The sequence below is a fragment of the Pelodiscus sinensis genome, chromosome 11 (genome assembly GCF_049634645.1).
Source record: "Pelodiscus sinensis isolate JC-2024 chromosome 11, ASM4963464v1, whole genome shotgun sequence".
NCBI lineage: Eukaryota > Metazoa > Chordata > Testudines > Trionychidae > Pelodiscus > Pelodiscus sinensis.
Genome location: NC_134721.1, coordinates 22,657,890 through 22,679,994, shown reverse-complemented (window position 1 = coordinate 22,679,994; position 22,105 = coordinate 22,657,890). Strand labels below are relative to the sequence as shown.

The 22,105-nt window shown below is 47.8% G+C and overlaps 1 protein-coding gene across 3 annotated transcripts in view; it reads right to left on the bottom strand.

The window, feature by feature from the left end:
• Nucleotides 1-6,270: 6,270 nt before the first annotated feature.
• The window catches only part of SLC41A3 (solute carrier family 41 member 3), a 42,052-nt gene continuing 26,217 nt past the window's right edge, over nucleotides 6,271-22,105 (bottom strand). For all 3 annotated transcript variants that reach the window (XM_006131256.4, XM_006131255.4, XM_006131257.4), the window contains 6 exons: nucleotides 21,581-21,727; nucleotides 13,399-13,543; nucleotides 12,879-12,958; nucleotides 10,266-10,400; nucleotides 9,081-9,229; nucleotides 6,271-7,173 (listed from right to left, as the gene is read on the bottom strand). In XM_006131256.4, the coding sequence (XP_006131318.2) occupies nucleotides 6,988-7,173; nucleotides 9,081-9,229; nucleotides 10,266-10,400; nucleotides 12,879-12,958; nucleotides 13,399-13,543; nucleotides 21,581-21,727 (842 nt within the window). In that variant the 3' untranslated portion in view covers nucleotides 6,271-6,987. The remainder of the gene's footprint in view (nucleotides 7,174-9,080; nucleotides 9,230-10,265; nucleotides 10,401-12,878; nucleotides 12,959-13,398; nucleotides 13,544-21,580; nucleotides 21,728-22,105) is intronic.

Sequence of the window (22,105 nt, the reverse complement as noted above, 5' to 3'; positions counted from 1 at the left end):
ACCAGCACCGCGTGCGGTACACAGGGGCAAGCCATCAGCTATGGCAGCCCAGTGAAGGGTGCAGGCTTCATCGGCCCCTCCCCGGTCAGCATCAGAGTACTCTTTGGAGTCGGAGGCCGAGTCGGTGGCATCGGCCAGGTCTTCATATAGGTCACGGCCCAGTCATAGGTCCCGCTCATCGGTCAGATCATCTCACCGGGAGCCGGTGGACCAGCAGCAGTGGCAGAGGCAACCCCAGTGGGCTTTCTGGACGCCCTGGGCATACCACCAGGCCCAGGGGCCTCCCCTTACGGGGCCGGCAGCGGGGTCGTCCCGAAGGAGTAGCACCCCGTTTGCCACCCCCTTGACAGCTCCCCCGCCTGGAGACAGCTCGTCTATGGTGGCGATGCCAAGACCCCCGGTTATTGGTCAGGGGCAGGGGGCTATGTCCCAGCCGGGCTCAACCTATGTGGACATCTCTGCCCGGGGGAACCAGGGGCACAGATAGCTGAGGAAGAGGCAATTCCCTCAAGGGAGTTCTTGTCGTCTTCACCAGATGAGGCCCTGGCCGACCCTGCGCCCCAGCCCCCGTCGATGGACTCCAGGGCGCACCAGGAGCTGCTCCGAAGGCTGGCGGATGCATGTAGTTGACAGAATTAACCAATGAGCAGAGGCTTATTGGGTAAACATGTAGTCGTCTACATGTTGACATCCCTAGGAGCAAGGGCCACTGGTGCATTCAGGGGGAGGGGCATTGCATTTAGTAATTAAAATTTTGGCAGGGGCACAGGGAATGGTGTAGATCCTAACAGCTACCATGAGACCCCTAGTTTGGGAGTGAGTCAGAGACTCACTCCCAACACTCTCCCCTTTACCACACACCCTGAGTTCAGACCACAACCAGAACCAAACAATCCTTAGGAAGTGCGTGGGAAAAACCTCCCCCTATTCCTAACATCAAGGCTTGAGGCTCAAAGGCCCATCCATCATCCAAGTGGAGGAATGTCACTCTCGTTGAATAGCATCTTAGCACTCAGCCAGCTATATGGTTAGCTTCCAGGGGTGGGGGTTTGAGGCTGAGCGCGTCTATCTTGGATGTGCTAACTATCATTATGGCTGAAGGATTGAATTGTTGAGCTTAGGGCTGGGTGTTGGTCAGTTTACAACAGGCTGGTATCATGGAAAGATTGACTCCAAAGTGAACTGGGCATTTGCTAGCTAAGAGACAAGTACCTTTGGCATTTCGCTATTGGAAAAAGCTCATTTTATCCCTGCCCCAGGCAATCCATGTTTTTCACTGTTCTTAACAAGAAAGGCTTAAAATAGGGAGAAAAGCAGACTCTGCCCCCTTCCTCTTTTTAAAATTGGATGCTGGAATCCAACTAACTGCAGGCGTATGTGGCTTTTCATGCAGTTGCTCATAATTCTGAGACTTAGAAGTGTCAGTGCTCCGGGCAAAGAACTTCTGCTTAAGCCAAGAGCATTTTTATGCCTGTTAACATTTGTAGGTCTGCGTTTTGGGGGATTGTTTCCCCACTGCCCTAAGTTTTGTGTTATAGCTTAGCAAAACAAAAGCAAAAATGCTCTCACCATAGAATGATAGAAAATCCACTTTGCATAGATATAAATGACAACATAAAGAGCAAGACACAGAGAATCAAGCCCGCTGGCACTGATAAATCCCAGAAATGAGTGAACAATTCAGCCCTGAGATTCACTTGCTTGTATTTCCCCTTCTTTGAGGCCCATTTTCAAACTTGGTCACAGGTACATCAGCCTACTTAGCAGCTGACTTCGCACTAAAGCTTAAGTCTTATTATGGAAGCTCTTTTGAAATAAGGTCTGGACAGACAGCGAGAGAGAGAGAGAGACCAGGTTTAAGAAGGCAAATAAATGTCCCTTGAATATACACTTTAAACTATTTTCTCCTGTTTTCAGTGGCTCTCAATCTTTGCATCACCCTTTCTGACAACAAAAATTACTAAATGAACCCGGGAAGGCGTGTGAGAAAGCAAAACCAGCATCTTAGTCCTGCTGGTCCAGGCCTCCTTTAAAATGGGGTCATGACCCACTTTGGGGTCCTGAGCCACAGTGTGAGACTCACTGGCTGCATCTAGACTGGCAAGTTTTTCCGCAAAAGCAGCTGCTTTTGCGGAAAAACTTGCCAGCTGTCTACACTGGCTGCTTGAATTTCCGCAAGAACACTGACGATCTCATATAAGATTGTCAGTGTTCTTGCGGAAATACTATACTGCTCCCATTCGGGCAAAAGCCCTCTTGCGCAAATGCTTTTGCGCAAGAGGCCCAGTGTAGACAATGCGGTATTGTTTTGCGCAAAAAAGCCCTGATCGCGAAAATGGCGATCAGGGCTTTCTTGTGCAAAACCATGTCTAGATTGGCACGGACGCTTTTCCACAAAAAGTGCTTTTGCAGAAAAGCGTCCGTGCCAATCTAGACGCTCTTTTCTGCAAATGCTTTTAACAGAAAAGTTTTCTGTTAAAAGCATTTGTGGTAAATCATGCCAGTCTAGACGTAGCCACTGAGTTATATCTCTGGAAGATGGAAAAGAAACACTTTAAAAGTCATGTGTTCCTTAGAGCATTAATTTTGCTGCTTGACCAAAAGGCAAGTTTCAGCCTGGCCAGGCCTTGGACCTTAGCAAGCAGTCTCACTGGCAGTGCCATTTTTGCCCCAGGAATGTTGTCCTCAGCCACAGAGACACATCTGGGATTGCCAAACCCTTCTGCAGGAAAACCCAGCCGCCAAAAGGTATAACATTTGCTTGACAATCATGTCCATGTTACACAAATAGGACACAGCTGGGTCTGATTACATGTTCCATCCTGATGTAAATATTTACAACCAGAAAAAGCTGGTAGTTAAGAAATAGTGTTTATTAAAATTATAATTGTGAATTATTGCTGTAAAATGTAAGTACTAAGACCATGTATCAGTTACTGGGAATCATAAATAAGGCGTGTGACTGGCCCACAGTCAGTAGGCATGAATTCAATCCCATGCAGAGGGCCAGCACCAAATAAATCCTCAACATGGATGTACTGAGCGTGTGCTGACCTTCGCACCAGCCTGCATTTCTCCAGGTGACTCTGTGTGGGGAAAACAGCTGCAGGGTTGGATGATGGGAGCAACCACCTATTCAGTGCTCAGCTTAAATCAGGGAAAGATGTCTCATTAGGAGCTCCCCCGTAAGTTCTTTTTTGGGCCTGCTGGCCTGGGCTACCAATTAGGAAGAGGCTCACCTAATTTGTTCCCCTTAAAAGGGAAGATATCAAAGACAAGGGAGTCCTTAGAAAGTCTGCAAGCCCTGCTGCCACCGGAGCTCAGGCCAGCACCATGGTCACTTCTTTAAAAATGGTAGGGTTGAGCTCTGCAAACTTCTATACACCACCCTGCCCTCCACATCTGTAATTCCTAATTATGTTTCAGTTTGAATGCAAATAACCCATCTTCCTGTCTACGCTGCTGCAATTACCACACGTCCACTTCTGGCTGAACACAGTCGAATCTTGCTGACTTGACACAGGTGGCAGATGGTTAGATAACTCATAAAGGGCCGTGATTACAGGGAAATGTGATGTGAATGCTGAAACGCAACCATCCAGGAAATGATATTCTGCAGCATGTACAGATGTGAATGAAAACAGAAAAGGGGTCACTGAAGTTTAGAGCTATGGTTTCAAAGCAGAACACGGCCTTAAGCAGTACCATAGAGTTGAACAGCCCAGGAATCTAGGGGCATTCACAAGATAAACTGGCATCTGAATTTTGAAAATACTTTTCTTTATAATGTTCTGTCAAAGAAAGCAGCACTAAAGCTGGGACGTGCAGCAGGGCCTAACAGAGTTAGGCAGCCAGCTCCATTGAATATGAATAGATTTGGGTGCCTAAGTCCTTATAAGCCCCTGTGAAAAATCTCAGGCTAAAACTTTAGGATGTTCAAAAACTAGTGCAGACGTTAGGGTTTGAGTCAATCTTTAAGCCACTGAAACTCTGCAATCTCTCCAGCTGCTGCATCTATTAAAGGTCTTCAAGACAAAGCATTTAGGCACTTCTGAAAGTGCCCACAGTAGCCTACCTGCTCCTTTTGGAAGGAATTTAGGTACTCAAGCTGGCCCTACATAAATTTCCTAAGTTCACACACAAGGGCTGTGTCTACACTGGCGCGATCTCATGCCAAAACGGCCACTCGTGAACAAAAACTTGCTGCCTGTCTACACAGGCCGCGTGTTCTTACGTAAGTAAACTGACATTGTACTGTAGAAAATCAGGGCTTCTTGCACCAGAACTCCGATGCTCCCACTCAGGAATAAGCCATCTTGCACAAGAGCTCTTCCAGAAAAGGCCAGTGTAGACAGGAAACATGAATTTCTTGCGCAAGAAAGCCCTATGGTTAAAATGGCCATCAGAGCTTTCTTGTGCAACAGCGCGTCTACACTGGCATGGATGCTTTAGCACAAAAGCAGATTTCTTGCACAAAAGCACATGCCAGTGTAGATGCTCTCTTCTGGAAGAGTTTTTGCAGAAGAACTCTTCCGCAAAAGAGTTTTTGCATGAGAACACGCCAGTGTAGACGTAGCCAAGGGCAAGCAGACTGAGAAACTGGACTATGGTTTCCAGAATCCCAACTTAGTGCCCTACACCACTGCCCCAGGCCTCCTCTCCTTAGGTAGGGGAATAGCCCCAATCAAAGATTTTTATACAAATCAACAGGCAATGTCACCTATTGGAAGCTTTTAGACTAGGTTGGAGCAGGGGTGGCCAACCCACGGCTCTCAAGCCAGATGCGGAGTTTTGATTAAGGAAATCGGCTCCTGCTACTTCTGAGCTGCACGCCCAGACTGCTCATGGCCAGCGGCTCTGCACACGTGCCCAGTGCTTGGAGGGAGAAGTGCGTGGCAACAACGGCGACTCCAGGACCCAGGCATTAGGTTGGAGCAGGGGGGTGGGTGCCTGGCTCTAGGAGAGAGGAGGATTGGATTAGAGTGGGGGGGGGTGCCTAGCTCAGGAGGAAGGGGTTGGGTTAGAACAGGGGGGCTGGGAGTGCCTGGCTCTGTGGGAGGAGGATTGGGTTAGAGCGAGGGGGGAGGGGCTGCCTGGCTCTGGGGAAGAATTTAGGGATGGGGTTGGGGGGGGGTGCCTAGCTTAGGAGGAGAGGGGTTGGGTTAGAGCAGGGGGGCTGGGAGTGCCTGGCTCTGTGGGAGGTGTGGGGGGTTTGGTTAGAGCAGGGGTGCTAGGAATGCCTGGTTTTGGGGGAGGGGTGGGGTATTGGGCTCAAAGTCTTCATGGATGCAGAATAAGGCAGCCAACACAGATGTCATATTTAAATTCTAGGGCAAAAAAAGACTCAGCATGTATCTGGTTTACACTGTGTTTCTTTAAAGAAAATTCAAAGGCTATTGTTTGCCAGGCTGAAGCAATTATACTGAGATATGAGTCTCTCCCTTATTGTTTTTGAACCTCTCATATTTGCAGTCTGGGACAGGCCTGAATTTTTAGAACAATAAAAAAGCCATAATCTTCATAAGTTAAAAAAATATATGAGGAAAGCATACCAGAGATCAGCAAGCTGGAGAGAAACAGGCACTTCAAATTGTGCTAATTTACTTCTCAGTTCAGTTTAATTTAAAAAAACTCACAGAACATATTAGGGCAGTAGTGTTGAATTTAAAATACATGGTGGCGATGCTTTTTTTTTAGTGTGAGAATATTATTGTATTTTAAAAGGTTTTTTTTTTTAATTTGATGTTTGTTCCTTGTCAAATTCTCTGAAGATCTATGGACTGGCTGTGAATTTTTTTAACTGACTAGAGACTTATTTATTGTTTTTTGTCCAAAATGTCCTGTAATGTTATTTTTAATCACTACATTTTGTGTACTATATCTATCTTTCTATATATAGATATATAAAAAATGAATATATAATACATGGCTCTTCGCACTCTATCCACCACTATTTTGGCTCTTCGTTGGCCACCCCTGCGATGAACAAACTGGTTGGCCACCCCTGGGTTGGACAAACACCTGCCCTGAATGATCTAGGTTTACTTGGTCTTGCCTCCGTACCAGAGCTGGACAAGATGTCCTTTTAAAGTTCCACCCTCCCTACATTTCTAGACCAGATGGTATTTTTAAATGGATGTCTGGATTTTGTATCCTAGCTTGGAAATGTGTCCCATACTCTGCAGGTCTAGGTGCTAGTGATGTAATAGCTCCTTAGTCCAATGCCAAAAACAGTGATTAGTAACAATAAAATAATGGCAATAACCCCTCTTTCAATCTACAAAAGTTTACATTTTATTTGTGCATGTTTCAATAAACTATAAAAAACTTCTGAACAGACATTCCTTAAACTGTGAAAGAACAATCCATCTTGTCAATTAGATAAATTCACTTAGTCAGGCCCTGCCCTGGATGACTGTTCAGTGAGCTATAATTCTATGGGGAACATGCTCTGTGAGATCCTAAATACTCAAGTTATGGAAAAAAAATTTTAAGGCCTTTATTGTTTCTCCCTCCCCCAGGATATGGCAGACATGGAGAAGGGGGAAAAAACCGCTTAGGCTCCATCTGCTGATTGGAAACATTGCAACAACCTCATCTAGGATCTTATCTGAAGACTAACTAAAGTCAATGGAAACACTTCCATTGACTTCAATGGGGTGTGAATTTAAGCCAATCAAAATGCAGATTTGCCAGGATATGACCTTTGTTCCTTAGCCCCTGGTTTTCTTGCTGCACACATAGAAGAAGTACACTGTTTTCACATGGTTCGGTCACTTTCAAAGCTGTATAAGTCCAGATGGGTTCTGCTTCTTTCAATCTGAATTAACAGCTGTAAGGCAATGCAGTGGTCAGTGGGGATGGGCAGGATAGCAGACCCATTGCAGTTTAAAGACCGAGAATACCCTGTTGGACCATGTTAAAGCACCATTCTGAATGAGTTGCTTGGCGGAGCAGCAATGGATCAGTGCTGCAGCAGAAGTCCTGCTAGTTTCCCGGTTTCATCTCTGTCCCATTCATGAGCCAAACCAAACGGAAGCAAAGTGCCAGGAATCCTGTGCCCAGGAGGTCTCCCAAGGCAGTGAGGTAGGGGATGGAGAAATTGTCTGGATCTAGGGCCTTCCTCCACATCAGTCGCACAATTAAATCAGCCATGTAGAGCAGAATTCCCACCTGCAGTGAGAAGACAGATCCAGTTATCAGTGAGTGCCAAGTATGCAGCAGTGATACAGTACCTACTTCTAGAATAGACTGTCCTTGGGATGGAGGGATGGAGTTCCTACAGCCAATGACACATGTAGCTGTGAGCAGGACTGGGCCAAACAAGTTTAGAGAAAAACAACTGGCTAGCCCACAAAAGCTAACTTCTGAAGGCGGAGGTTTCATGCTTCACTTTTCCTTTAATGATTCAGATCTTGTCTACCATGTTTTTCCTGTCAATCTCCCTGGTCAACTGGAGAACTAGTAGGTTTTTAATCACATTGAAGGTACCAAGCAAGTGAACCCTGAGCCATTGGAGAGAAAACTGATTTTTTTTTAATCTAGAATGTTTAAAAACCTTTGGGTTTTTTTTTTGTTTTCTTTTTTGTTTGTTTTTTCATTCCTATTTAACTCAAGATCCTGATAGTCAGCTGGAGGCAAAGCTATGATTTATTATTAAAGACTGCCTTCTTAATTCAGTTCAGTGTTGAGAGAGCTCTCCCACTGTGAATCACTATATCATAGAATCACAGAGCTGGAAGAGATCTCAGGAGGTCATCAAGTCCAGCCCCGTGCCCAAAATAGGACCAATCCCAACTATATCAACCCAGCCAGGGATTTGTCAAGCAGAGACTTAAAAACTTCTAGGGATGGAGATTCCACCACCTCCCTAGGTAACCCATTCCAGTGCTTCACCACCTTCCTAGTGAAACAGTTTTTCCTAATATCCAACCTAGACCTTCCACAGTATAATTTGAGACCATTGCTCCTTGTTCTGCCATCTGTCACTACTAAGAACAGCCTCTCTCCATCCTCTCTAAGGAACATCTCATCACACCCAGGACCATGAGGCCGGGCATTTAACAAACCAAGCAGAAAAAACCCAACACAACTCACTCCCCTGCAATGTTTCCTATTCTTATTGTAAAAAGGCACAAGCCTAGTGTTCTCTTCTCTACTGGGCTCCCCTAGAAATCAGCAGTGATGTTGCTGGGATTCGGTTACCAGTGCTGTAATTTACCGCATGTATTTTCATATTTGGGTCTGACAGAGGGAATAGTTTTGCCATGGTGGATACATTGAGTGGCAAACTGCCATCCTCTGTCTGTGTTTTATGACCTGCAACTGTGACACCACAGTGGAAGATGTTGGAAAAACAAAGACAACCCAAGTACTACACATGCAATGAAATCACACATAGGTGCAAGCCTGATTGTAAAGGGAAGCAAAAGGAGGAACAAAATCTTTTACCCTGCAAGCTAATGAACTTGTAGAATGACTCATTTCAAAGGGTGAATCAATGTATCAAGAGCATCAATGAATTTAAGAGACGGCAACATTTCTGTGAGTAGGACACTGGAGCATGTGGGCTGGGAAGGCAGAATAGTGAAAGGATAAAGGGGCAAAAGCAGAGCCAATGGAATTGGTGGTCTGAAGTCTATGTAGAGCTGTTCATTTTGGATGTGGGATCTCTCGCCCTCTCAGCCTGCTTGCTGCTGGATTTTCTCCCTGATGAATGTAGCTCTGACCCACAAAATCAAGTCCCCCCACTCCACAGGTTTCTACTCTGGCATGTGAAATCAGCCTTGCAGTGATAATGGGGGAGAGGAGGAACTCTCAAACTAGAGATTGTTATTTGCCCAATAAAATATTACTGCTGCAGTGAGACTCGAGAACTACACAAGCCTGTTCAACATAGCCAACATCTGGCACAGGGATGCTCCTGTCATTCATAATTCCTGGTACTATGGACACTGGGTGAGCACGGTGGGAACAGATGTCTGAGTCTAAGGAACAATGTTTGGGATTCTGGAGTTTTTCCCTGCTTAAGAAGTATCTCCTAGATTCAACCCTTAGCTCAGATGCACTATTTTTGTTACCTGCAACAAAGCAGCAGTCAGATAGAACATCACAAAAGTGAAGGTGATGGCTGTGTGCCCGCCCTGCAGGAAGTGAATGGTGTACAGGAACACGAGGTGTCCAGGAATAACTAGCAGGAATAGAACTCGGGCTGACTTGGAATTCACCCCTGCAGAGAACACATGTATTAAAACAAACCAGAGTGGCTACTGCTCGAGGGGGAAAGAAGCGTACAGCTGAACAACTTTTAATGACTACAAACATATTTGTGAATGTTAAATATCACTACCAGAGGAGTAGGAGAAAGACATGGACTGTTGACAACTCATTTCTGAATGACATTCAGTTCCGTAATATTACATTAGGGATCATGTGTAACTAACTAGCTGTTTTATCCATCCTGGCAAATCTCACTGCTACCACCTTTGCTAGAATAAAAAGCAAAGCTATTGCCATGTGAAGTATTTCTACGACTGCCCCCGGCAGCTTTTTCTGGCATTAATGTCATCATAAAACCATAGTTTATGTACATACTCAGCTCCCTCACTCTCTCCTGATCCTCTTGCTTAGGCTTCCCACAGCTGTTCCATTCAGCTGTCCTATACAGTTCTGGTCCCCACTCAGCTCCTGCTATGAATCACTTATGATCCACTTTCCTAGCTCTGACTCTGCCCATTCATCAGTGCACAGACTTCTAGTGGAAAAGCAACATGAGTCAGTCATCTAAAAGTAACAGAGGCCAGATTTGGATTTTGCTTGTGCCAGTGTAACTCCATTACTTTGATCGGAACTATTCCTGATTTTCCCAACAGGAGCAAGATCAGCGTAAGCCCCACCATGTGCTACAGTCTGCTATTAATCCATGCCCTGGGGCATCTAAGACAGCCCCTGTTACAAAGGGTGACTGACTCTCCATCAGAGTGAATTTGAAGTTTATTTTCAAATGGCTTGTTGCCAGTACCACACTCTGGAGGCCAATGTTCCCGGTCCATCCACAGAACAAGTACAACATAAGCAACAGGAACCAACTTCTCACAACCTGCCCCTTGCCAAGGTATCTCAACTTTCAACTCCTATTCCTTTCCTAGAAGTGGAAACTTCAGAATACTCTCCACAACACATTTGGTCCTTGGTCAACAAGGGTGACAGTGCTCTCGTTGGGATGATGGGTGTTGTGAGGTGCAAATCTGGAGTTCACGGTCTACCTGACATGAAGAATGTAGTGCATGGGTTGGGCCAGTTCTGCCTCATCTTGTAGGGCAGGACTCCAGGCATGCTCCAGAAGTGCAGGAATGTGGAGATGCGGCTGGCTTGGATGGCAACCAGATTCCCGCCAACACCTGTAAGTGCAAAATGCAACTATTCCATAAACAGCAAGAAGCACACACAATACATTGATTTATAGGGATTTAGCAGAAAATTGGCCAACCTGAATCTGCTCAAATGCATAGTGAGAGTGGTGGGTAAGGAAAGATAAATCCAACCCCATGAATCATTGTGGTACTGTTTTATTCACATGCTAGGAACACTCACAAACATCACGGCAAGAAGAAAGTTCAGATGAACGTCTCTTTTTGATGGATTTATATAAAACATTCTCTGCTGAAACTTGTGCTTGTTATGACAAGTGATACACGCTGCATAATCTCCAGCAATGAGGCAAGTCCGGCCAACATTTATTGATCTCTGGAAAACACCTGATGCACACAGCCACTGCAAAGGCAGCTGCTGCTCTCAGTTCTGGTTCTCAGATGAACTCAGGTAGAGAGACTTTAGTATTTAAATCACAAGTGACACAGACAGTGATCATCTGTTCACTTGGAGGCATCTGATACACTTATTAAGTGAGAAATAATCAGATGAGGATGAAGCAGGCCTAATCATGTTAGCTAATTAAAAGGCAATTAGTTCCTTCCCAATTGTTTAATTCTGGCAAACATGAAATAGCAACTACATTCTCCATTAGACAACAGACTATATCCTAGGGAGCATTCCTGCATTTCCTAACTACATACACATCAATGGGGAGGGAATGGGATGCACTGGATAAAACAAGAAGCCTTTACTGGTTTCTTTTCTCTCAGGCACTCTGTCACTGAAAGTGAAATTTGCCAGAATAAAAGCCATGGAAAGTCTTCAGGACTTGATTCAATAATAATATTACCTAAAGGGTGATATTGTCAAATTGACTCCCTGAAATGAAAAATGGGCCAACCCCAGCTGGAGCAATTTTGCAATCCAGCCTGGGACTCTTGGTGCACCTATGGGACCTGTCCCTTACTGGCCCCAAAACCTGCCCCTTCCCGCCAGAGCCCTGCCCTCTTCTCACCATGGCACCCCATTCCCTGAGCATGTAGCTTTGGGGATCATCGAGGTGCGGGGGGGAGCCCTGGTACTGCACAGGGGCAGCAATTGCAGCCCCTTGTATGCTCTGTGGCAGCAGGAGCCACGGGGGGAAGTGGAGCACAGTGGGCGGGGATGCTCGCTCCATTTTCTCCATGGCTCCAGCTTGGACCCTCCACTCCCATGAGGTCATGAGATGTGAGCCAGTGCAATGTGTGTGTAGTTGGAAGGGGGATTAGTCTTGAGTCTGAATTCAAACCCTAGGTTTCCACTGCAGCGTAGACCTACCCAAACACGTCTACTTTTACACAGGTCTGATATCCACATCTCGTGGACATGAGAATCTCTGTGGCTTAAAGAGCTGCTAGATTACAAAATGCTTTGCAAATGGAAAAATGCTGCAATTTCTTAACAAATGTTGGTTTCCTCTGAAATGAGCCTAACTTGCATTAAACATTATATCAGAAAAAAAAGCAAACCAAGAGCCCAGGGTGTTTCCACAGTTGGCTAATCTTGGTCATCAAATGTATCAGAAGCTGAGACTGATTGCACAGCTCAGAATGTCGACATGGGAGAGGAAGGAAATGGGTTTTATTGTGATACTTTGTAGTGATTTAATGCACATGAAATTTAGGGTATGCCCACACTGCAATCAAAAAACCCCAGTTGGCCTGTGCCAGCTGACACAGGCTTGAAGGGCTCAGGCTAAGGGACAGTTTAACTGTGGTGTAGATATTTGGGTTCAAGCTGCAACTTAATCCTTGGGACCCTCCCACCTTGAAGGAACCCAGAGACTGGACTCCAAACTGAGCCTAAATGTTAACTCTGCAGTCAAACAGCCCCTCTGTCTGAGATCCAAAAGCTCAAGTCGGCTGGCATGGCCAGTTGTGTGTGTCTAAATTCAGTGTAGACATAGACTAACAGCAACCCCCCAGATTTAGTAGACTGGAGTTATGCAAAGGTCCTCCCCATAGCTCTGTCAATACACCTCAGTGCTGACATGCAGCACCCCCCTGCTACTCCATTCCAGAGCCTCGCCCAATCAGAGGTAATGTATAGACTGCAATCAGAGGCAAGGCTGCAGCTCAGGTTGGCATACTCGTGCTAACTAACCTAGCTAGCAAGGTTCAAAATAGCAAGTGACTGGCATAGATCTGAGCCCAATCCAGGAGCGTGTGTATGTACCCAGGGCTCTGAGCGCACACAGCCCATGCCACTGTGTCTTCACTGATATTTTTAGCCACACCAGCTAAATTAAAGGTAGTCTGGGTATGCCTACACAAGCTGCAATTACACCTTGGGCTGCGCTACAGGCATAGCTTGAAACTGACAATTGTTCTACAACATGTGATGTGGATAAAGGAAGACCCAGATGAAATCTCCAGACTCATTTTCCTTGGTAACATGAACTGGCATGTGAACCCAGCCCTCTGGCAGCGAAAGGACAAAGATATAAACCCCCACCCTCAACCTACCATTAATCACAGGTGTGAAAACTGCCATGCCTTCGAAGTTTGGGTCAGTGACTGTTTTGTCCAAGATCAGCCCACCAATGCTGTTAAAATGACACAAAATGGAAGCTTGTTACCAGTCATCTGGTACCAGGTGCAGCATAGAGAGACTGTATGAGGCAGTCTCTCTTTTGTTCTGTATTAGTCCAGCATCTAACACAATGAGGTTCATGACTGGGGTTCCTATGTGCTACCCCAACACCAATAACAATGATAGTTGTACAGGGTGCATTTGACAATGCAGCAGATGTGTCTGGTTTATGGAAGACATTGGTCCATCAAAGTGCCTCTAACAATGGCAGATCCCGAGGGCAATAGAATTTAAAATTTCTATGTCACTATCAATTATCACTGGAATCTCAAGCAGGCAGAATTTTTTTCTGGACACTGTCTTGGACCTTGGATTAGGTTGGTTGTTATTGCCTGAAAGAGAAAGAAGGATCTTCGGGGGGTGGAGTGCAGGTAGGGTGGTTCCTAGGTTTACCTGCTGATGCTCATTGCGACAATCACCGGCTGCCATCCAGACTTCAGCACCTCAGCAATGGAAGGACTTTGCTTGGCAACGGCAACCCAAAGAGGAATCATGATAATAAACACAGCGCAGATCAGAGGCGAAAGGTATTTCACATCTGGCATAGAAAAGAAATTCAAAATTAAATGCGATTTATATGCCTCCAAATCCACAACACTGTAAGTCTGATTGGACCAACCATTACATTCTGACCGACTGAAAGAAAGGAAGCAATGCCTGCAACTGAAGTCTTCATGTATCTTTTGCAACATCACATCCTTCAGGTGCTTTTTACCCCCCCACAGTCCATAATTCACCTGTGAAACTCACTGGCACAGGACAGTGCTGAGACCAAGAGATTAGGAGGATTCAAATCAAATTAGATGGCGATATGAATCTGGATGTTTAGGTGGCTTCATTAGATTGGATGAAAATGTATACGGAATATAAGCCCTTTTATTTCAGGGGTATGTCAACTGCGAACTCACTGGAGCTAAAAAGAAACTGTTCCTATAGCAAGTTATGCCATAAATAGATATAAGGGGGCATTTCACGCCTTCCTCTAAACCACTGGCTATTAATGGCGGGAAAACAGATGGACAACTGCTGTTTCCAGTGCTCCATACATCAGACAGTGAAGGGGCAGGAATGTACTGCTTCATTCATGTGCATTTCTATTAACTACTTTTCCATTTGGTAGCGGCATAACCTTGAAACAACCTTCAGAAGCAAATGGCGCTTAAAAATGCTGCCCTACAAGAAAACAAACATGACTCAGCACCAGAAGGAAGCACCTCCAAGCAACCGGGATTGTGCCAGGCCTTTTGATATGCTAATAATTTTTCTACAGGGCTCTCCATCTGCTCTCTGTATTAAGGCAAAGATGGGCCAGCTGCAACACAGTTTGGGCAGGTATTCCAATATAAAGCAAGCTTAATACATGCATTTTCCCGAAGGTGTTGTCAGGGCCCTAGGGTAGAAATGTAACACAGCATTAACTTTCTTAGAGTAATATCTTACCCTTATGAAAGCTTTTTTACACAGGGAGGTAAAGTGCACCCACCACCAAAATGCAGCCTCTTCTGGGGTGCAACAGCAGCTGTTTAACAGTGCACAGCACTTCTCAAGCCAGCTAGGACAGGAAGCAAAAATGCATGATGGGACATCCAAATGAGTTAGATGCTTAATATCCCCTTGCTTTTTCGGGCATTTGGCAATTAGCTTATTTTTAAACCCCACACAGAGGATTTTCACATCAATAATGTGCAATTCAACTCCTACTGTAATCAATGGAACAACTCCCTTTTGAATCTTTGTGGCAGGCCTTTGCCATCCTTACCCTGTAGTATTTTATTAAGCAAGGACTCCAATTATCACTGTCGAGGTATGTACTACTCAGTGGGTATGTCTACATTACAACATTAATTTGAACTAACTTAGTTTGAATTAGTTAATTCAAACTAAGCTAATTTGAACTAACGGATCCAGACTAAAAAACTAGTTCGAATTAGCGTTTTGCTAATTCGAACTAGCATGTCCACATTAAGTGGACCCTGAACCGGGGTTAAGGATGGCCGGAAGCAGTGCCGGCAGGGCATCAGAGGAGGACTTAGAGCGTGGAGATGCTGTCTCAGGCTAGCCGAGGGCTGTGCTTAAAGGGACCCGAACCCCACCCCGGACAGACAGTTCTCAGGGGTGCCCCACTTGCAAAGCAGTCCTGGCTTGGAGTGCCCGGACTACTCACACTGGGAACATCACAGCACCCAGCCATCATCCCGGCTGCACTTGCCGCAGGCTGCCATCTGGGGAGAAGGGGCAATTGGGGGGCTGCAGGAGAGCTTCCACCCCCAGAAGCCCGCAGAGCCAGCCCAGTCCTCCCCATCGGGGGCTCGTGTCCCATTCCTCCGTCACCTCCTTACACTTACGCTTCCCTAGCCCCTCTTCTTGATGTATAAAATAAAGATTACATGTCTTCCAAAATGGAATCTGTCTTTATTGAACAAAACTGGGGGAGACTGGGAAAAGGAGGTGGGAGAGGGGAAGAGAGAGGCTGGGAGAGGGGAGGGCAACTACAATGATCAGGGGTTGGGAACAGGTCCCATATGAAGAGAGGCTAAAGAGACTGGGATTTTTCAGCTTAGAAAAGAGGAGATGGAGGGGGGACAGGATAGAGGTCTCTAAAAGCAGGAGTTGGGTGGAGAGGGTGCATACAAAAAAGTTCTTCATTAGTTCCCATAAAGAAGGACTAGAGGACACCAAAGGAAAGGAATGGGTAGCAGGCTTTAAACTAGTAACAGAAAGTTGTTCTTCACAAAGCAAAGAGTCAACCTGTGGAACTCCTTGCTGCAGGAGGCTATGAAGGCTAGAACTAGAACAGCGTTTAAAGTGAAGTGAGATAAAGTAATGGAGGTTGGGTCCATGGAGTGCTATTAGCCAGGGGGAAGGAGTGGTGTCCTTGGCCAAGGTTTGTGGAAGGCTGGAGTGGGATGGCACGAGACAAATGGCTTGGTCACTGTCTTCGGTCCATCCCCTCCAGGGTCCCTAGGGTTGGCCACTGTCGGCAGACAGGCTACTGGACTAGATGGACCTTTGATCTGACCCAGGACGGCCATTGTAAGCTCAGGGCTCAGGGTCGGGAGTCTCAGTGGACCCCCTTGATTCTCTTGCACACCTGCTCCTGGGTGGCCAGGCTGGCAGCTCTCCTGCCCTAGACGGCCACTTTCCTGTGCCTAGTGCGGAGGTCGTGGACGAGGTCCACGATGTCTGCACTAGCCCAGGCGGGTGCCCGCCTCTTGCGGTCCCGGGCTTGCCCCTGGGAGCCGCTAGCCTGGTCCCGGGAAGAGGGGGTGGGCTGGGGGGCATCGGGTGGCTGGCTCGATCTGTGCCAGGTGCAGGTTCTGCTGGCTGGGTGCTGGCAGGCTTGCACCTGGCACAGGCACCGTAGCCAGCCCGTGCCCCTTTAAAGGGTCCGGGGCCGGGAGGGGGGCAGACGAGTTTCCCTGGTGTTGGCCAGAGTGGCCACCAGGGAAACCTAGGGAGGGCTAGCCTCCCACTAGTTCGAATTAAGGGGCTACACACCCCTTAATTCGAACTAGCTAGTTCGAACTAGGCTTAATCCTCGTAAAATGAGGTTTTCCTAATTCGAACTAAGCGCTCCACTAGTTCGAATTAAGTTCGAACTAGCGGAGCGCTAGTGTAGAGCCTAGCAAAGTTAATTCGAACTAACGTCCGTTAGTTCGAATTAACTTTGTAGTGTAGACATACCCAGTGTGAGTAAAGAGGGCATAATCAACTCCAAAGTTTTTAGAACTGGACAGAGACGTATTAATTTTAAAAGATTATAAATTGCTACAGTGGAACAACAGCGTTTTACCTAGGGCGAAATGTAACTTCAAAAGCATGTAACATTCTGAGCCTGCTAGGATTCATCAGTATCGTTAAGGGACTATGTAAGGGTATGTCTACACTACAAAGTTAATTCGAACTAACATCTGTTAGTTCGAATTAACTTTAATAGGCGCTACACTAGCAAACCACTAGTTCGAACTTAATTCAAACTAGCGGAGCGCTTAGTTTGAACTAGGTAAACCTCATTCTACGAGGACTAAGCCTAGTTCGAACTTACTAGTTTGAATTAAGGGGTGTGTAGCCCCTTAATTCGAACTAGTGGGAGGCTAGCCCTCCCCAGCTTTCCCTGGTGGCCACTCTGGCCAACACCAGGGAAACTCGTCTGCCCCCCTCCCGGCCCCGGACCGCTTAAAGGGGCACGGGCTGGCTACGATGCCCGTGCCAGGTGCAAGCCTGCCAGCACCCAGCTAGCAGACCCTGCACCTGGCACGGCTCGAGCCAGCCACCCGATTCCCCCCAGCCCTCCCCCTCTTCCCGGGACCAGGCTGGCGGCTCCCGGGAGCTTGCCCGGGACCGCACGAGGCGGGCACCCGCCTGGGCTAGTGCGGACATCGTGGACCTCGTCCACGACCTCCGCACTAGGCACAGGAAAGTGGCCATCTAGGGCAGGAGAGGTGCCAGCCTGGCCACCCAGGAGCAGGTTTGCATGAAAACTAAGGTGGTCCACTGAGACCCCCGACCCTGAGCCCTGAACTTACAATGGCCGTCCTGGGTCAGACCAAAGGTCCATCTAGCCCAGTAGCCTGTCTGCCGACAGCGGCCAACCGTAGGGACCCTGGAGGGGATGGACCGAAGACAGTGACCAAGCCATTTGTCTCGTGCCATCCCTCTCCAGCCTTCCACAAACTGTGGGCAGGAACACCACTCCTACCCCCTGGCTAATACCACTCCATGGACCCAACCTCCATCACTTTATCTCACTTCTCTTTAAACTCTGTTCTACTTCTAGCCTTCACAGCCTCCTGCAGCAAAAAGTTCCACAGGTTGACTCTTTGCTTTGTGAAGAACAACTTTCTGTTACTAGTTTGAAGCCTGCTACCCATTCCTTTCCTTTGGTGTCCTCTAGTCCTTCTTTATGGGAACTAACGAAGAACTTTTCTTGATGCACCCTCTCCACCCCACTCATGCTTTTAGAGACCTCTATCCTATCCCCCCTCAGTCTCCTCTTTTCTAAACTGAAAAATCCCAGTCTCTTTAGCCTCTCTTCATATGGGACCTCTTCCAAACCTCTGATCATTTGCCCTCCCCTCTCCCACCTTCTCTCTTCCCCTCTCCCACCTCCTTTTTCCAGTCTCCCCCAGTTTTGTTCAATAAAGAGAGATTCTATTTTTGACCACGTTTTCTTTATTTTGTACATCAGGAAGGGGGGCTAGGGAAGGGTAAGTGGAAGGAGGTGAGGGAGGAATGGGGTAGGAGCCCCCGATGGGGAGGACTGGGCTGGCTCTGCGGGCTTCTGGGGGTGGAAGCTCTCCTGCAGCCCCCCAATTGCCCCCTCTCCCCAGATGGCAGCCTGCGGCAAGTGCAGCCGGTCTGATGGCTGAGTGCTGTGACGTGCCCAGTGTGGGCACTCAGGGCACTCCAAGCCAGGACTGCTTTGCAAGCGGGGCACCCTTAAGAACTGTCTGTCCGGGGTGGGGGTCGGGTCCCTTTAAGCGCAGCCCTCGGCTAGCCTGACGCAGCAACTCCACGCTCTAAGTCCTCATCTGATGCCCTGCTGGCACTGCTTCCGGCCATCGTTAACCCCGGTTCAGGGTCCACTTAATGTAGACATGCTAGTTCGAATTAGCAAAACGCTAATTCAAACTAGTTTTTTAGTCTGGATGCGTTAGTTCGAATTAGCTTAGTTCGAATTAACTAATTCGAACTAAGTTAGTTCGAATTAGCGCTGTAGTGTAGACGTACCCTAACTCTGTGGTCCAGGCATGAAAACTTCAGAGCATAAGATCTGCAGGATCACACATCCTGTCCCACATCCCTCTCACCTCCACTGAAATGTAGAAGAGTTTGGAACCCTGGGAATTAAGAAAACCGACCAATTGGGTGATGTCACACTAGTGGCTGACACAATGTAACCAATCCCCTGCCAGAGGGCTACTGAAAAAAAACCCACCAGAATTATGTCCTTAGCTGCCGTGACAGCCCCTTACATGTATTGCTACTCTCTACTGTATTTGTATGTTATTTTATATGTTATCACCTTATTCTATAATGCAGTCCCTGAGAGGTATTACTGGCTGTGGAGATTCTGAAAGACACCAGTTTTGTCTAGGCAGATGAGACAGCATCTTGGGAAACTGCACACTGAATAAATACATATATGAAATCTAGGTGAAGTAGAATGAGTTGACTACTGGACTTCTGCTGGTCTTGCGCTCTCTTTGGGATGTGGATTCAATTGTTCCCCTATCTGTGAGTATGTAGAATAAACTGTTGTAATAGGAAACAGCTGTCTGTCTCTCACTTTCAGATCTCAGTTTTCAGTGAAAGCTTGGGTTTAACCGTTACAAATTTTTAAAAACATCCTCAACAGATTTTAAAAAACCATCCAACCCTTGATCTTTTCTCTTTCAAGGTCAGGACTATGGTACCTGGCTTCAGAGGCATAGCGAAGGGGGAGCGGGGGAGGACAATTGCCCCTGGGCGCCATGCTAGGGAGGCACCAGGCCAGGATGAGAGCAAGCGCACGCTGCGCCGGCTCACCTGACGTTCATGAGCGGCGAGTTCCATGGGCTCGTGGTGCCCATGCTCCAGCAATATTCAGAGCCGGGGGCCCTGCTCCAGCAATATGTGGAGCTGGGTCTCTCCCCCAACCCTGCCTGGAGCGGGCCCCAGCCCCCACCTGCTGGCCCCCCCACGCATCCCCCCGGCCCCGGGCCGTCCCGGCCGTGCGCAGCATTCAGTCAGCTTCCCCTTGCCAGTGCGTGCTGCTGCTGCTGCTGCCGCCATGCGCGGTGTTTCCAGGTGACCAGGGAGACGTCCGGGCGTGACGTCATGGCCCAGGACTTTAAAACTGGGAGAGGAAGAGGCTTGTGCGGAGGGGGACGGGAAGGGGTGGGAGACGAAGGGGCTTTTGCGGAGGGGGAGGGGGTGGGAGAGGAAAGCACCAAGGGACAGCCTGGAGGAGAAACAAATGCCAGGGGGCCAAGTGGAGACAATAAGGAAAAGGGCAGGAGGGGAGGTGTCAGTGGGAGGGGGGACAGGGTGGGGCTGGGAGAGGAGAGGGTAAGGGCATTGGAGTCTAGAGGCAGGAGGGGAGGTGCTGGGAGAAGGCATGAAAGAAGGGGTGGGCATGAGAAAGGTGGGGATGGAGCAAGTCATGTGTGAGGGCACAGGGGCAGAGAGTGGTGAGGGGGTGGGCATCAGGGAAAAAGGGGGCAAGGGCAGTGAGGGAGGAACCAGGAGGGTTCAGGGGTAAGGGAAGGTGCAGGTGCCAGGGGATTCTGGGGGTGAAGCAGAAGGGCAGACACCTGCAGGGGAGGGATCAGCACCAGAGGAGAGAGGCAGGGCAGGTGTGTAGTGGGAGGTGTTAGGAGAGGGGATGAGGAGGGGTAGCTCACATGATCAGAGAGGGTCTCCTGGAGGAGTGGGCACAGGGGGGAGAGAAGGGCTGGTGGATGGGGGCAGGTCGCAGGAGGGCTGAGGGCAATGAGAAGGGCAGGAGTCAGGACAGCAGAGGAGGGTGAGGAGTTGGGGGGCAGCAGGCACCAGGGGAGCTGATGGAGCAAGGGGAGGAGACATGGCAGCAGAGGGGAAAGGTAGAGGTTTATAAAATATTTATTAATAACTTGGGTGCCACAGTGGCACATCCAAACAAGCCCCATGAACTCAGTACTGGTGCACAACACAAAACTCATTCTGCTCATGGGAAGATGTGGTACAAGTTCCCCTCGGCTGTGCACCAGGTTTGGGCCGTGCCACATTGCGGCGGGGGGAGGGAAGGGTGCAAATTTTTCCTTTGCCCCCAGGCGCATAACACCCTCGCTACGCCTCTGCTTGGCTTAGCGATTACTGAACATCAATTAAAGCACAAATCACACTGCTCTGCTCTCCTGCTCCAAACATGTACTGTGAATTAACCAGGCCCATAAAGCAGTTCAAGTGCCAAGGTTTTAACCAATCTGTCACCTTGTGGATTATGTCTACGCAGCAAAGAAAACAGATGTCTGGATGTTGTGTAGCGATACCCTCAGGGCATAGTTAGCACAGCAATCACAGCACTGGCTTAAAGAGGATCACTCTAGGAGAATATATTCTCTCGCCAATTCTAAGATGATGATAAAGCTTTGTACTCCCAGAAGATCAGAGGACACCATCTAAGTCTCACAAGTCTAGTCAAGTGGGGAGCATTATTATTCCCATTTTACACATGGGAGTGCAAAGGCAAAGAGCACATAAGTGACTCAGCCACTGTTGCAGTGAGTTTGTGACAGATGCAGAAATAGAACCTAGGAGTCCTGAAGCCCCATCTTCTGCTCTAACCACTAGACAACATTATCTCCAGTCCACTGAATGGTCCTAAAAACCTTATAATAAACTGGTCAGGCATGGGACTTAACCTACACATTTTTTTCCATATCTATCTTCCACCTCCATGGCCCTATAAGTCCATCCACTGTTGTAACGCTGGGTCCAGTTTAGATTTAATATTCCCAGGAATCGGCACGTTTCCTTTCAAACACTGAACAGCTCTTCCTGTCCAGAGACTTCCCCGAGAGCAGAGCTGCAGGTCCTCTGGTATGTACCTTACCTATGTATTTAAAGAGGGTGCTGCTGATTCCTGCTAGCAGAGAAAGGGTTATCAAATCTCCAAGGCTCGCTGCTATGGGAGTGGCGACATTGTCTGGGTTGATCCCCACCTTCCGTGCACAGATGATTACGCCGATCATCACCAGACCTAGGGAAGAAGCAGACCAGGGGTTCAGACACAGAGGACAATGCTGTATTTTGTGGGGGCTCCGCACTCTGCCAACATTGGCCTGGTTCCAGAATGGCCCAAGGTGGCGTAAAGTTGCCTTTGCCAGTATTTAGATGCTGCCCCAAGCACAGTTCGGTCACACCCAGCAAAAGACCCCATTGTTCTCACTGACGAGCAAGGCTCTTCCACAGAAGACATAATCAGAACAGACCCATGGGGATAAACACAGCAAAGCAAACACCACAGCTCAGTGCAGACACCACTGCATGGCCCAAATGTACATGCTTCCTTTCATCAGGCTAGTCTCTACTGGATTGAAGTAGGACCGAGAGCAAAGCACGCTCATAAATATGCATC